We start from the raw sequence: 13,348 nt of genomic DNA, 5'->3' as shown, positions 1-13,348 counted from the left end.
ACTGGGGGTGCCTGGCTGGCTGTCAGTAGAGTATGTGACTCTTGATCTATGGGTCATGAGTTTGAGCCCCATGTTAGGCATAGAGATTACTTAAAAATAAAATCTTAAAAAAAAAAAAAAGGAAACTGAAGACTAGAGAAGTTAAGTAACTTTTCTAAGGTCATAGAAATGGTAAATTTTGGACTGGGGTTTGGGATCCAGATAGTTTGGTTCCATAGTCCATGCTCTTAATTATTACTCTATGCCATCTCTCAGTGGAGCCCTGTCCTTCTCAAGCAGGGTCATCTTAACCACAGAACACAGTAAGTGCCTTGAGTGACTGTTCTTTTAATTCTCTCTGGATGATAACATAACTACTGTTATACATAGGAGAGAAGTTAGTTCATTAGTAATTGTTGATGCCTTAGAGTATTAGGGCTTAATTCTTGAGGGAACTCAGTTGAGAAAGACTAAAGGGGCTGTAGTTTGCAAATACCACATTTGCACAGAACTAACCTGGAAGTCATTTCCCACTGGTTTGTTTTGGAAGCAGTTTTGGACTCTGGACAAAGGACCAAACCTCATCCATCTCTTGCTCTAGAGATAGAGCCTTTGTCAGCACTAATATCTCAGTAATATCTTACTGAGGGATATGGGATATGATAGTGGCCACTGCTTCTTTTCCTACCTTTTCCTTTGTTTCCCTCTTCCTCTGTTTCAAAATCACTTGGTATAGATATATCAGTTGTCCTCTGAGAATGTTTAACTGTGGACCTAGACCTTTCCTTTTGGTGTAGTTTAATGGTCACTAATAGACATTCTTCTATTTCTAGTAACAAATTATGGAAGGTCCTGTCTTGCCTTTACTTGATTTTAAAATAGATTTGTGAAAAATGTCTAGGTTAATCCAAAGTAATTTGAAGCAATTATAATAGATTTTCCCCCAGCTCCTAGCTTATTAAATAATACTAAATATGTATTACTAATACTGTCATCTCCATATCATATGGAATCATTTGTAGGGAAATAATAGCAGGTTACATAGCAAATTGTTCTTGAGCTGCTGCTGGGATAGATGCTCAATGTGTAAGAGGAGGAACAATGCTAGTAAGAAAGTACAGTGAGGAGGGCCACCTGGATGGCTCAGTCGGTTGGACATTCGACTTTGGCTCAGGTCATGATCTTGTGGTTTTGTGAGTTCTAGCCCTGCACTGGGTCGTGTGCTGACAGCTTGGAGCCTGAAGCCTGCTTCAGATTCTGTGTCTCCCTCTCTCTCTGCCCCTCCCCTGTTCAGGCTCTGTCTCTCTCCCTCTCTCAAAAATAAATAAACATTAAAAAAAAAAAAAAAAGAAAGTAGAATGAGGGAAAAACAGTTCCAACTTTTAATTAGCAGAATGAAGTTCAATCCCATTTTGTTTTAACCAGTTATACTACCTTAGGAAAATTATATTTCCTTAGGAAAATTTTTCAACTTTTCTAGGTGGTTCTTTATCTGCTTTAAAAAAGAGGGGACTTGGGGCGCCTGGGTGGCGCAGTCGGTTAAGCGTCTGACTTCAGCCAGGTCACGATCTCGCGGTCCGTGAGTTCGAGCCCCGCGTCAGGCTCTGGGCTGATGGCTGGGAGCCTGGAGCCTGTTTCCGATTGTGTGTCTCCCTCTCTCTCTGCCCCTCCCCCGTTCATGCTCTGTCTCTCTCTGTCCCAAAAATAAATAAACGTTGAAAAAAAAATTTTTAAAAAGAGGGGACTTGATAATATTTTTCCTTAGTAAGATCTACCCATATTACATCATTCATTCATCCATTCATCCATCCATTCAAAACTAGTTATTGGTTGCCCTCTATATGCCAGTACCCTTCTAGGTGTTGAGAGTGAGTAGTAGAGTAGAGAATTAAAGGGCAAAAATTTTTGGTACTCAGAGAGTGTAGTCAGACAATAAATAAGTAAAATACGTGGTGATATAGATGATAATAAGTGCTACAGAGAAAAATAAAACAGGTAAGGGTAGGAGGTTTGGGGAAGTGGGGGTGGAGCTTGCAATTTTAAAAAGAGTGATCAGGAAATACTATATTGAGAGGGTAATTGAATAAAAATTTGGAGAGAGTGAATGACTGAGCTGCTGATAGTTCAAGTAAGATGAGGAACAAGATTTGACCATTCTAAATTGGTGGGGCCTCCTATTCTTAGATCACATAGGTAGGTTTATAAAATGGTCTCATTTCTGGTCTCATTAGTAAGTCTGAAAAATAACCATGGCTTTTTTTTTTTAATAAAGAAATTACTGGTAAGAATTTCAAGTGAGTGACATTCTTTGGTATGTTGATATGTAACTCATCATTGAATTTGTTGCTTATCTGGGTGGTTTAGTGAGGATCTGGGCCATGTGATGTCAAAGGAGCATATTCTAATTTATGTTGGGAAGGTCCAATACCACTCGAGAAGTACTCATCAAACCAGGTGCCACTTGTTGCCACTCTCTGTTTCTATTCTCTGAACATCACATTCATCATTGGTTCAGATCAGGTAAAGATGCTGAAGATGGGTAATTTGATCACATTAAAATTTAAAAACTGCTCCACATAAAAGACACTAGAAGACTGGGAAGAAGATATTTGCCACAAATCATATTTGCAAAAGACCCAGAAAAACTAGATGTAGTTTGAAAGACTAAAATTAACTAGTCCAACTGTATTTATTAATTGCTGACAAGGATAAGGGGAAATTTATTTATATTCATCTGTTACTGGAAGTATAAGTTGACATAGCCTCTTTATAATAGCAAAAATTTGAGACTGCCAAAATTTCAATAAAGAAATGGATGAATATATGTTGTATAGACCTGGTAAAACACAATACAGCAGCAAAAAGGGATGAACCATGTGTGTGTGTGTGTGTGTGTGTGTGTGTAAATTATGGATAGATCTCAAAAATAATGCTGAATTTAAAAAAGTAAGTCAGTGTGATACTTTGTATACAAACAAAATGCACATAAAAGTGCACTATGTATTATGTAAGAATACGTATATACACACACATATAAACACACTTACACATATACTTACACATATGTATACAGAAGTATTAAAAACAGAACATTGTGCAACAAACTCATGATAGTGAGTGGCTGGTAGAGAGTGGGTGGTCTTAAAAGGGACTTTATCTTTTTTTTTTTTGAAAGAGAGAGAGCTTGGGGCGGGGGACACAAGTAAGGGAGGGGCAGAGAGAGAGAGAGAGAGAGAGAATCACAGGAGGGCAGAAGGAGAGAGAGAGAGAGAGATAGAAAGAGAGAAGCAGGGCTCACCCAAAGCAGGGCTCAAGCTTACCTGATGTGGGACTCAAACTCACGAATCGTGAGATCATGACCTGAGACTAAGTCAAATGCTTAACGACTGAGCCACCCAGGTACCCAGGACATTAGCTTTATATGTAGATTGGGATTAAACATAATGGAATGTTTATTTCTGGGTATTAGACAAGTAGATATTTGTTATATTATTCTTTGTACTTTCAGTAATTTTATTTTTTTTTTATTTGAGTAATTAAAAAAATTTTTTAATGTTTATTTTTGAGAGAGAGATAGAGTGCTAGCGGGGGAGGGGCAGAGACAGAGGAGAGGGAGACACAGAATCTGAAGCAAGCTCCAGGTTCTGAGCTGTCAGCACAGAACCCAATGTGAGGCTTGAACTCACAAATCATGAGATCATGACCTGAGCCAGTCGGATGATTAACCGACTGAGCCACCCAGGCACCCCTTCAGTAATTTTAAATTAAAAGAAGGGGCTAAGTTTAATAGGATGAGCCCCCAGAGAATAATTTACCAAACCATTTATATATAATTTGCCTTTATTTACTGTGAATCATCTACCTCTATCTGTGTCAGAGGAAATGAGGTACCCAATTACATTAACTCATGACAGTGGTCTATGACAGATGGAAGAGCAAGGATCCTTACTAGCACAGATTATACCCTTTATTCTGACACTTGATTTTTTACTTTTTTAGTACTAGCTGCAAGCAGATCAACTCATGGAAAATACGTTTGGTTCCAATGTTATAAGCCTGGAGATGCTAGCTTGACAGATTGGGATGTATAGAAGCTTAATAACATCATTGTGTTTTTTCCCTTGTCTAACCTCTTTCCTACAGGGAATCTTTAACCAGTTTCAGTGTAGTAGTGAAAAAGTGCTTCCATCTGACACTCTCCGCAGTGCTCTGGCAAAGACCTTCCAGGATGAACAGCGTTTCCAGCTGGGAATTATGGATGATGCTGCAGAGTGCTTTGTAAGTGTTGGCCTCTGGCCCTCTCTGATATGGGGTGAGACTGTTTATGGTCTCCATCAGGGACTAGGTACTTTACGGTAGTATTTACTCTGTCCCTGGTCTATCAATTAGAGCTAGGAATTTCCCTAGTTTCTCAAAGCTCTAGGGTGACTCTGCTAATACAGTAGGAATTGTAGAATAGGTTTATTCTTTCTCCTTTGGGCTTAACAGTAGTTTTGTGCTTGCCATGGCATAAAACATTGGTCTCACCTTCAAAGGAGACAGGACTCATTAAAATACAAATTGCTGTGTCACACTCCATTGAATTTCTGATTCAGTGGGTCTAGATTAGGGCCCAAGAATATCTAGCTCTAACAAGTTTCCAGGTGATGCTAATACAGATGCTGCTGGTCTGGAGACCATCACACTTTATGAACTCCTACATTACTAAAGATAATTAAACAGAATAACTAAGTCCCTAGCACAGGCGTGATGTGCTATTTAGATAGCTAGATGGCTCGAAGTGACTTTTAGTAGAAGACTCTTCTGAACTCTGGGTTCTCTCAGTCAACCTTCAAAAGACTCTCTGTCTTTAGACTCTTTCTGCCTGTTGTTAAAAAAAGTTCGAGAGTGATATATATTCTATTACAGGGCAAAATGTCACCAAAGTCAGAGGTACTCCTGACAAACTCGATTACTTATATATTGCTGGTGGAAATGTAAAATGATATAGCCACCCTGGAAAACAGTTTGGCAGTTTTTTAAAAAACTGTACTTGCAAATTATCATAAGGTTCAGTGGTTGTGTTCTTGGACATGTATCCCAGAGAAACTAAAACTTATGTTTATAAAAAACCTGTACATGAATGTTCATAGAATCTTTATTTATAATAGCCCCAAACTGGAAACAACCCAAATGCCTTTGATGGTAAATAGTGAAACAAGATTTGGTACTTCCATACCATGGAATACTATTCAATAATAAAAAGGAATTACTGATTTACACATCAACTTCAATGGATCTAAAGGGAACTATGCTGAGAGAAAAAACACAGTATCAAAAGGTTATAAACCATATGCTCCCATTTATATAACATTCTTAAAATAATAAAATTATAGAGATAGGAAAACAGATTAGTGGTTGCTAGGTGTTCGGGTTGGAATTGGGTGGAAAAGGCTATGAAGGAATAATATAAGGGAACCTTGTGATGGAACAATTTTCTATCTTGATTGTGGTGGTTGTTATATGACTATACATCTGATAAAATTGCATAGAGTTACACACACAAATAAGTATATGTAAAACTGGTGAAATCTAAATAAACTCTGTAGACTGTGTTGATGTCCATTTCTTGGTTTAGATAGTGTACTATAGTTATGCAAGATGTTACCATTGGAGGAAACTGGGTGAAGGGTACATGGACCTCTTAAACAATTTTTTTGAAACTTCCTATGAATTTATAATTATTTCAAATTAAACAGTTTTTTAAAAAAAAAAATCAGAGGTATTCCTACCTTCCAAGAGTATTACTGTGTCTCTGAGTAAACTGCCTACCAATTTGTGCATTTTTCTATTAAATATCATTGATATGCTGCTTTTATTCTTTCCTTATTAGGAAAATCTCTTGATGAGAATTCACTTCCACATTGCTGATGAAACCAAAGAAGATATATGTACTGCCCAACACTGCATCTCCCACCAGAAATTTGCAATGACGTTGTTTGAACAGGTGAACATTATTTCTATCTTCATCACTTCTTTTCTTCTTCAAGAACACTGTATCGGGGCGCCTGGGTGGCGTAGTCGGTTAAGCGTCCGACTTCAGCCAGGTCACGATCTTGCGGTCTGTGAGTTCGAGCCCCGCGTCAGGCTCTGGGCTGATGGCTCAGAGCCTGGAGCCTGTTTCCGATTCTGTGTCTCCCTCTCTCTCTGCCCCTCCCCCGTTCATGCTCTGTCTCTCTCTGTCCCCAAAAAAAAAATAAACAAACGTTGAAAAAAAAAAAAAAAAAAAAAAAAAAAAAAAGAACACTGTATCCAGGGATGTGGGTTATCAGATGGGTGTCAAAACAATTAATGACTGTGGTTACTTGGTTTTGCTTTTTTACCCCGGTCCCAGTGTGTATGTACCAGCTGTGGTGCCACTTCTGATCCGCTGCCTTTCATCCAGATGGTACATTACATCTCCACCACTTCCCTTTGGTGAGTCTTAAAGGTTCCCTATTTGTACCCTTAGGTATTCCTTCAAGTGATAAGTTTCAACTGACAGCATCCAAATAGCTTATATCCTTATTGTTAAGACAGTGTTATATTGTAGGAACTCAGAACAATAATTTTAAAATAATTTTTGTTCTTCTTCCTTCCTTCCTTCCCAGTCCTCCCTCCCCACCCCCCTTTCTTAGGTTCAGTTCTGGTCAGCAAGGTGGGAGGAGAAATGGGGATTCTATGAGCTTTGGATCTGGGGATGGGCAAAGGTGCTCATTGTGTTTGGGACACTGAGACTGGTCAGGACAAGGGGCTTTGGTATAGTGGGCAGAGGAAGAAAATCAAACATGTGAGTTAGGAGTTTGCATGAGTAATCTATTTGATTTAGTTATAACTCTGTGTAATTCCTACCATCATACCCTTCCATTCCCCCACCTTGAAGCAATCAGGCTATTTGTATGCTGGAAAGACGTGAAAAACCCTCACCAAGCATGTTTGGTGAGCTGCTGCAAAATGCCAGCACCATGGGGGATCTGCGGAACTGTCCGGTGAGTTAAGTCAGAGGTGGGGTTCAGAGTGGAGAGGGGAGCCCTCGGATTAGGGAATTGAGGCAGAGCCAGTGGGAAACATCTCAAACCAGCCTTATATATGTATTTCAGAGTAACTGTGGAGAAAGGATTCGGATTCGCCGTGTGTTGATGAATGCTCCACAGATTATTACAATTGGGCTGGTATGGGACTCAGACCACTCAGACTTGGCAGAGGATGTCATTCACAGCCTGGGTACCTGCCTGAAGCTGGGTGATGTGAGTATTAATTACCTTTATCTCTGACTTAGTTCTTGTGTCTTAGTATTGCTTAAGGACAGTGAATACTTATATCCTAGTATAAATATATACTTATAGGTGTAGGTGGTGTAGACTTTTTAGGAAAAATGGGATAAAATTGGTCTTGAAAGACAGGATGGACAGAGCTTAGCTACTGATAAAAATCAAGCAATTTATAGAGTTATTATGTACTCTACTCATTGCTTGTTTATACAAAGTAGAGTTGGGAGGTGTAGTCTACCACAGGTGGTAATAAGGTCAAAGAGGTGAGCAGTCTTGACTAGAGCTGCTATGGGAGGTGAAGGGGTAAAGGTTGGTGACCTGAGTTTTAGAATACAAAATTCACAGTGAGGAACCAATGTCTGTTGCAAAGGTAATGGAGTAGCTTGGAAAAGAATTCAGTAGGTTAGCAGTTTTCTGTGCATCTATTCAAGAAAATAGGGAAAATGACTTCAGACCTGGGATCTTTTACCTTATCAGCTCTGCGCCCTAGTATAGGCAGGGTTTTCCTTCAGTTCAAGAGAAGAGCCAGAAACTCTGTGGTTTCCTTTCACTGGTTTCTTTCTCTTATAGTCCTGTGACTAAGGAGATTCCTTGTCATTCTTTAATATCACTAAGTTACAACTGAGAGTGAATGCACTGTCTGGAATCTTATTTTAGGTCTCCTTCCCAAGGAATCTCTGACATGAGTAGGTTATACACAATTAAATCTCTTTTTTCTAAATTCCTGTAGTCTACATATTCTGTACTGTTCTAGTTTTGTTTTATTTCTATGATGATTTTCTCATTCAAATAAGTTTCTCAAGGCAGCATTCTTTTCTTCAAAAATTTTTTGTATATCTGCTAGAACATACAGCAGTGAAATGCTGGTAATCAGCATGGTGGTATTGCTCTTCCTAAGGGACTCTTTACCCCTTAGTTAGGGCCTCAGCAGGAAATTTATATTTGTGGTGCCAGCTGGTAAGTAACTTTTGAAACGTCAGTGTTTGTTTTTGTTTTATTTTGTGTTTTTCTACTTTCTTGAATCCTCTTACGATAGGCACCAGCAATAAAATATTGTAAGTTATGAAGAAACATCACCACCTTACCGGTTTACTGGCCACTATCCGTCTTGCTTTTCCCTACATTTTGTCTTTTTAGGTTCATTTCTGATGATTAGTATGGACTAGGAAAAATCTTAGAATGAAGCATGGAGAAACAAGTCAGTACGTTAATAAGAAATGATGGAGTGTGCTAAGAGATTGATGTGAGAGGGCTGAGTATTTGACTGTTTTTTTCATTCTCTTCTTTCCCCACAGCTGTTTTTCAGAGTGACGGATGATCGGGCCAAGCAGTCTGAACTGTACTTAGTAGGAATGATCTGTTACTATGGCAAACATTATTCTACATTCTTTTTCCAAACAAAGATCCGCAAATGGATGTATTTTGATGATGCTCATGTCAAGGAGGTAGGAATATTCAAGCCCTTCTTGAAGTGTTTGATAACAGCAACAAAAAACTAAGGATAATTACTTGTATTTGGTGTTTATTTTCATAATTTTGATGTCTGTTTACTTACCTATCTATTGAATTTATGAGAGTATCAGTCTTTTCCAGTAGATGACAAGTTCCTCAAAGATAGATCGATATATTTTCTGTTATTTTCTCTGAATCCTCTCACCATGCAGTCAGTACAGTTATGTTTATAGTTGACAGGTTTTTGTTTTGTTTTTTTTTTTAATTAAGTGGTTGATTTGAGTGAGAACAGTTTAATGCTTCAAATTAGGTTAGAAGGTTAGCATGAACTTCAGAATTTCAAACTTGGAATTATCAATGGTAATACTTTGTCTTAGGTAATACCTTGAATACTTTGTGTTAGGGCTGCTATAAATTGTTCTCTGATTGGTACTTACCTGAAGTACCTTATCATAGATTAACATGTTTTGGGGATCATGTAGAAAAAAATAGGGCTATGAGGATATTTAAAGCTGGAAACTTGGTACTATCTAAATCACAGAATCTGTGACTAAAGTCGTTAAAGGATCTGCATGAGTTAGGAAGCTTCTTGATAAAGGCTGGTGGCTAGGAGACTCCTAACTATAATTTACACCAATCTGTGGACCTTTAGCCCTGTCTTTCACAAATGGTAAACTCTGTCAAATTTCCTGATTCTCTATCTCTTTTTGCTGTTGTAATTTTGGCTGATTTATATGAATTCCTTGAGCTTTAGCCTTTTTATTTGAAAAATAATACATGCCTTATAAGAAATTAAATAAGATTTGTATATAAAAAGCATGTTTGTTGGGGTGCCTGGGTGGCTCGGTCAGTTAAGCATCCAACTCTTGATTTTGGCCCAGGTCATGATATTATGGTTTGTGGGATCAAGATTCATGTCAGGCTCTGTGCTGAGCATGGAGTCTGGTTGGGATTCTCTTTCTCCTTCTCTCTCTGGCCCTCCCCCATTTGTGCTCTCTCTCTCCTAAAATAAATAAATAAACTTTTTAAAAAGCATATTTTTTTTTTAGTTAAAATAATAACTAAGTTAAAAATTTAATGAACATCTATTATGAAATAAGCACTATGCTAATTGTTCAACTCTTCAGAGCACACCATCTCAGAATGTGACTGGTTCAAGTTTAAGAGAGGGTGAGTTTAGAGATTTGATTGGATTGTTGTTTCCATGGTCTTCTGTCACTCTTTTCCACTGCTTTGGCAGTGCTGAATCCAGTTCAAAGCTAAGACTGAGGTTCATCTGTCTATTCTAAGCAGTTTGACATTTATGTCCTGTCACGTGTGAACTCTGAAATGGAATGTCATTCATTCTAAAGCAGTCTGTGAGAGAGTTTCTGCCTGCTCTTTAGATTCATAAAAGTGATTTTAATATTTAGGAGAAAATTATATAATTTATAGAATTGTAAATTTCAAGCCAGGGCTTTAATATGTGAAAAGGAATTGGTCACCAAGACAGCTGAAGTCCCCTCACATAGCATGTTCACCTTGGAGTACTTTTATTTATATTTCACAACTGAATTGTTGTTTCACAGGAATGAAAGTAATTTTATTCATCATTCCTATCTCTTATAAGGTTCCATTGCTTTCTAAAAAGATTTAACAAAAACAGACTTAACAAAAAACTCATGAAATTTAGGTCTAAGGTCTCTTTTGTGGTCTCTTTACCCAATTCTTGTCTTTTTATTTCTTTTATTTTCTTTAGAAAAACAGAATAGGAAGATATGTTTTGAATTGTGGATATGAAGTATAACTCATGTTTTTCTGATTGTTTCTGGTTCAGATTGGGCCGAAATGGAAGGATGTGGTGACCAAATGCATCAAGGGGCATTATCAGCCTTTGCTACTGCTTTATGCAGACCCGCAGGGTACCCCAGTGTCTACTCAGGACCTGCCTCCCCAAGTTGAGTTCCAGTCATACAGCAAGACCTGCTACGATAGTGAAGATTCAGGTGAGCAGCCTAGCTCTTTACCTCTTCCTTCTCCCTTCCAATGTGATCACTGGACAGTTAGAACTCATACTTAATCATGAGCCTAGCACATAACTAGCTTATAGAAAGGGAATCCATTAGAGATAGAAAGAAGTGCCAACTCGTGCTGAAGCCCAAAGTGTGCCAGGCTTTGTTTCTTTCAGCCTTCAAGAATGTGTTGCCTAAGTCACCTGGCCCTGATTCAAAAGTGAGAAGGAAATTAGGTTGATTTAGACTGAAATAATAAGTTTGTGAGGGAAACTCAGTGTTTAACCTTCCAGTATTAGTAAAGATGACTGATTCTTACTAGCAACTTAACAGTGACTTCACTGAGTTGTGAAGACCAAGAAAAAATTATATGAGTTACTACAAAGCTTATCATTTTATTTGGGATAAGAGATTTTTGTTTTAAGATGTCAAGTGTAGTAGCAGTATTCCTCAGCCTGTGAATCAGTTTGCTTCTAATTCAGTTGGTTGCAGCCTAAATTGTTCCCCTGTAGCAACAATTTGCAGCTTGATGGCTAAAGTCTCAGCCTAGCCCATAGAGGCTTATAATATATTAGAAATATAGCCCTAATGGTTTTGGCTTGATTTCTGAAAAGGAGAAAAAAGAAATATTCTTTTTGTCTTCTAGATCTAGGATTGTCCTTGAGTATAATTTTGAAAGAGAACACATTTGTCTTTGGAATTTTTCCCCCTCCCTTTTGTACCTCCTTCCTGCTTGGTACCTGGTGTTCTTCCCAGCCTCGTACCCAACTCAGGCCTGCTCTACTTTTTCTCCTTTCAGTCAAACACCCATTTCCACTGTTGTGCTCATCTCAGTGAGTTGTTCAGAGGAAAGTAGTCTGATTGAACTAATTTACTCTAAAGTATAAGTAACAGCCACATAATTTCTCAGATATGTTAAAATGTTTACAATATCAATTAAAATCAAAGTGACATTTCTGGCAGTATAGGAAAAAAATTACGGGATGGGGAACAACTAGTTATTGCCAGGTCGGCCTGGGACTCTCCATCTAAATAGATCTTACTTTTCACAACTTTTTCCTTTCTTCCACTTTTCCCATAGGTTTTCTAAAAGCCCCACAGTTTTTCACAGTGGCAGGCAAAGTGAGGGCTTCAGCAAGGTAGGGACAGGAGTGGGAGGAATTTTTTGTGTGTCTGGGCAATATGGAAGTTGGGTGTTGGGAAGAATGGCTCTGGTATATCCTTCTCACCCTTCCTTCTAGGAAGTTCTTGCCTTATGGACCTTTGTTTCCATCCAGCTGTTTGCCTTCTCTCTGTCACTGTCCTTCTCTCTTTCCTTACTTTGGCATATGTGTCTCCTCCTTCCCTCAGGGAGGGAGCCCTCCATCTCAAGTGATACTCGAACAGATTCTTCAACGGAGAGCTATCCCTACAAACACTCCCACCATGAGTCTGTGGTCAGTCACTTCTCTTCTGAATCTCAGGGGACAGTCATCTATAATGTGGAGAATGATTCCACGTCTCAGAGCAGTCGGGACACAGGTAGGGAGTTTTACAGTGGACCCTGCTTGCCTGATTCAGTTCCTGCACAGAGATTCTCCCAAGAAAAAGAAACTGGGGCAAGTCAGAAATGTTTGTCATGCAAAGGGAGAACTTGGGTAATTGGGTGGGATGAAAAGAAGCAACACAACTCTGACCGAATGATGATGTGCCATTGCACATTTTCCTATCAACAGTAGCATATCAATAAGGATGATTGTAATGTGATTATTAATGTGATTGTTTATTCCAAAATCTGCCTTTTTTTTTTTTTTGCTGTATTCTTGATCCCTGTGCTTCTCATAGTGTCCCAATAAACCCTTATGGTTTTGCACCTCATCATGTTCTCATGCCAGGCTTTATCTTAGGTGAAGGGCTTTGAGAGCAGGGGCATATTTATGGGCATGGATGTGTGCTCATCACCTTGCTTCCTGAAGGATAGAAAGGCCAAAGAAAGAAAGCTAGCTTGTTTGTTATTGTGAGTTCTATGTGGAGAACATTCTTGAATTTTTCTGTTCTTCTATTGAAGAGTGTACCTGTTGTTGGTGGAAGAAATCAATACAGGGCGTACAAAGAACAGTGAGTGACTGATTGATGAGATGAAAAATTTATCACCTAATACACAGAACAGTGCCCATACTCTAGAGACATGGGAATTAGTGAGTTCATGGCTTCAGATTGGTGGTCCTTTTAAAGTTTTTATTTAAATTCCAGTTGTTAACATATGGTGTATTATTAGTTCCAGGTGTACAATATAGTGATTCAGCACTTGTTGTACAATACCTGGTGCCCATCACAAGTGCACTTCTTAATCCCCATTAACCTGTTTAACCATCCCTCCATCCACCTCCCCTCTGGTAACCATCAGTTCTCTATAGTTAAGAGTCTGTTTCATGGTTTGCCTCTCTCTCTCTCTCTTTTTTCCCTTTGTTCATTTGTTTTGTTTCTTAAATTCCACCCATGAGTGAAATCATATGGTATTTGTCTTTCTCTGACTTATTTCTCTTAGTGTAATATTCTCTCACTCTATCCATGTCATTGCAAATGGCCAGATTTCAATTTTTTATGGCTTACTAATATTCCATTGTATATATATATATACTGTGTCTTCTTTATCCA

General features: G+C 38.5%; 1 protein-coding gene across 15 annotated transcripts in view; it reads left to right on the top strand.

Annotated features, from left to right (window-relative positions):
* USP54 (ubiquitin specific peptidase 54) overlaps positions 1-13,348 on the top strand; it is a 135,423-nt gene that overhangs the window by 91,489 nt on the left and 30,586 nt on the right. For 12 of the 15 annotated variants that reach the window (XM_047825269.1, XM_047825280.1, XM_047825278.1 and 9 more), the window contains 8 exons: positions 4,123-4,257; positions 5,852-5,965; positions 6,353-6,435; positions 6,881-6,986; positions 7,098-7,244; positions 8,564-8,713; positions 10,537-10,705; positions 12,062-12,232. In XM_047825269.1, the coding sequence (XP_047681225.1) occupies positions 4,123-4,257; positions 5,852-5,965; positions 6,353-6,435; positions 6,881-6,986; positions 7,098-7,244; positions 8,564-8,713; positions 10,537-10,705; positions 12,062-12,232 (1,075 nt within the window). The remainder of the gene's footprint in view (positions 1-4,122; positions 4,258-5,851; positions 5,966-6,352; positions 6,436-6,880; positions 6,987-7,097; positions 7,245-8,563; positions 8,714-10,536; positions 10,706-12,061; positions 12,233-13,348) is intronic. The other 3 variants (XM_047825283.1, XM_047825282.1, XM_047825281.1) reach the window with 1 other exon arrangement.

Source organism: Prionailurus viverrinus, chromosome D2 (assembly GCF_022837055.1).
Source record: "Prionailurus viverrinus isolate Anna chromosome D2, UM_Priviv_1.0, whole genome shotgun sequence".
Classification (NCBI taxonomy): Eukaryota; Metazoa; Chordata; class Mammalia; order Carnivora; family Felidae; genus Prionailurus; species Prionailurus viverrinus.
This window is presented reverse-complemented; position numbering and strand designations above follow the sequence as displayed.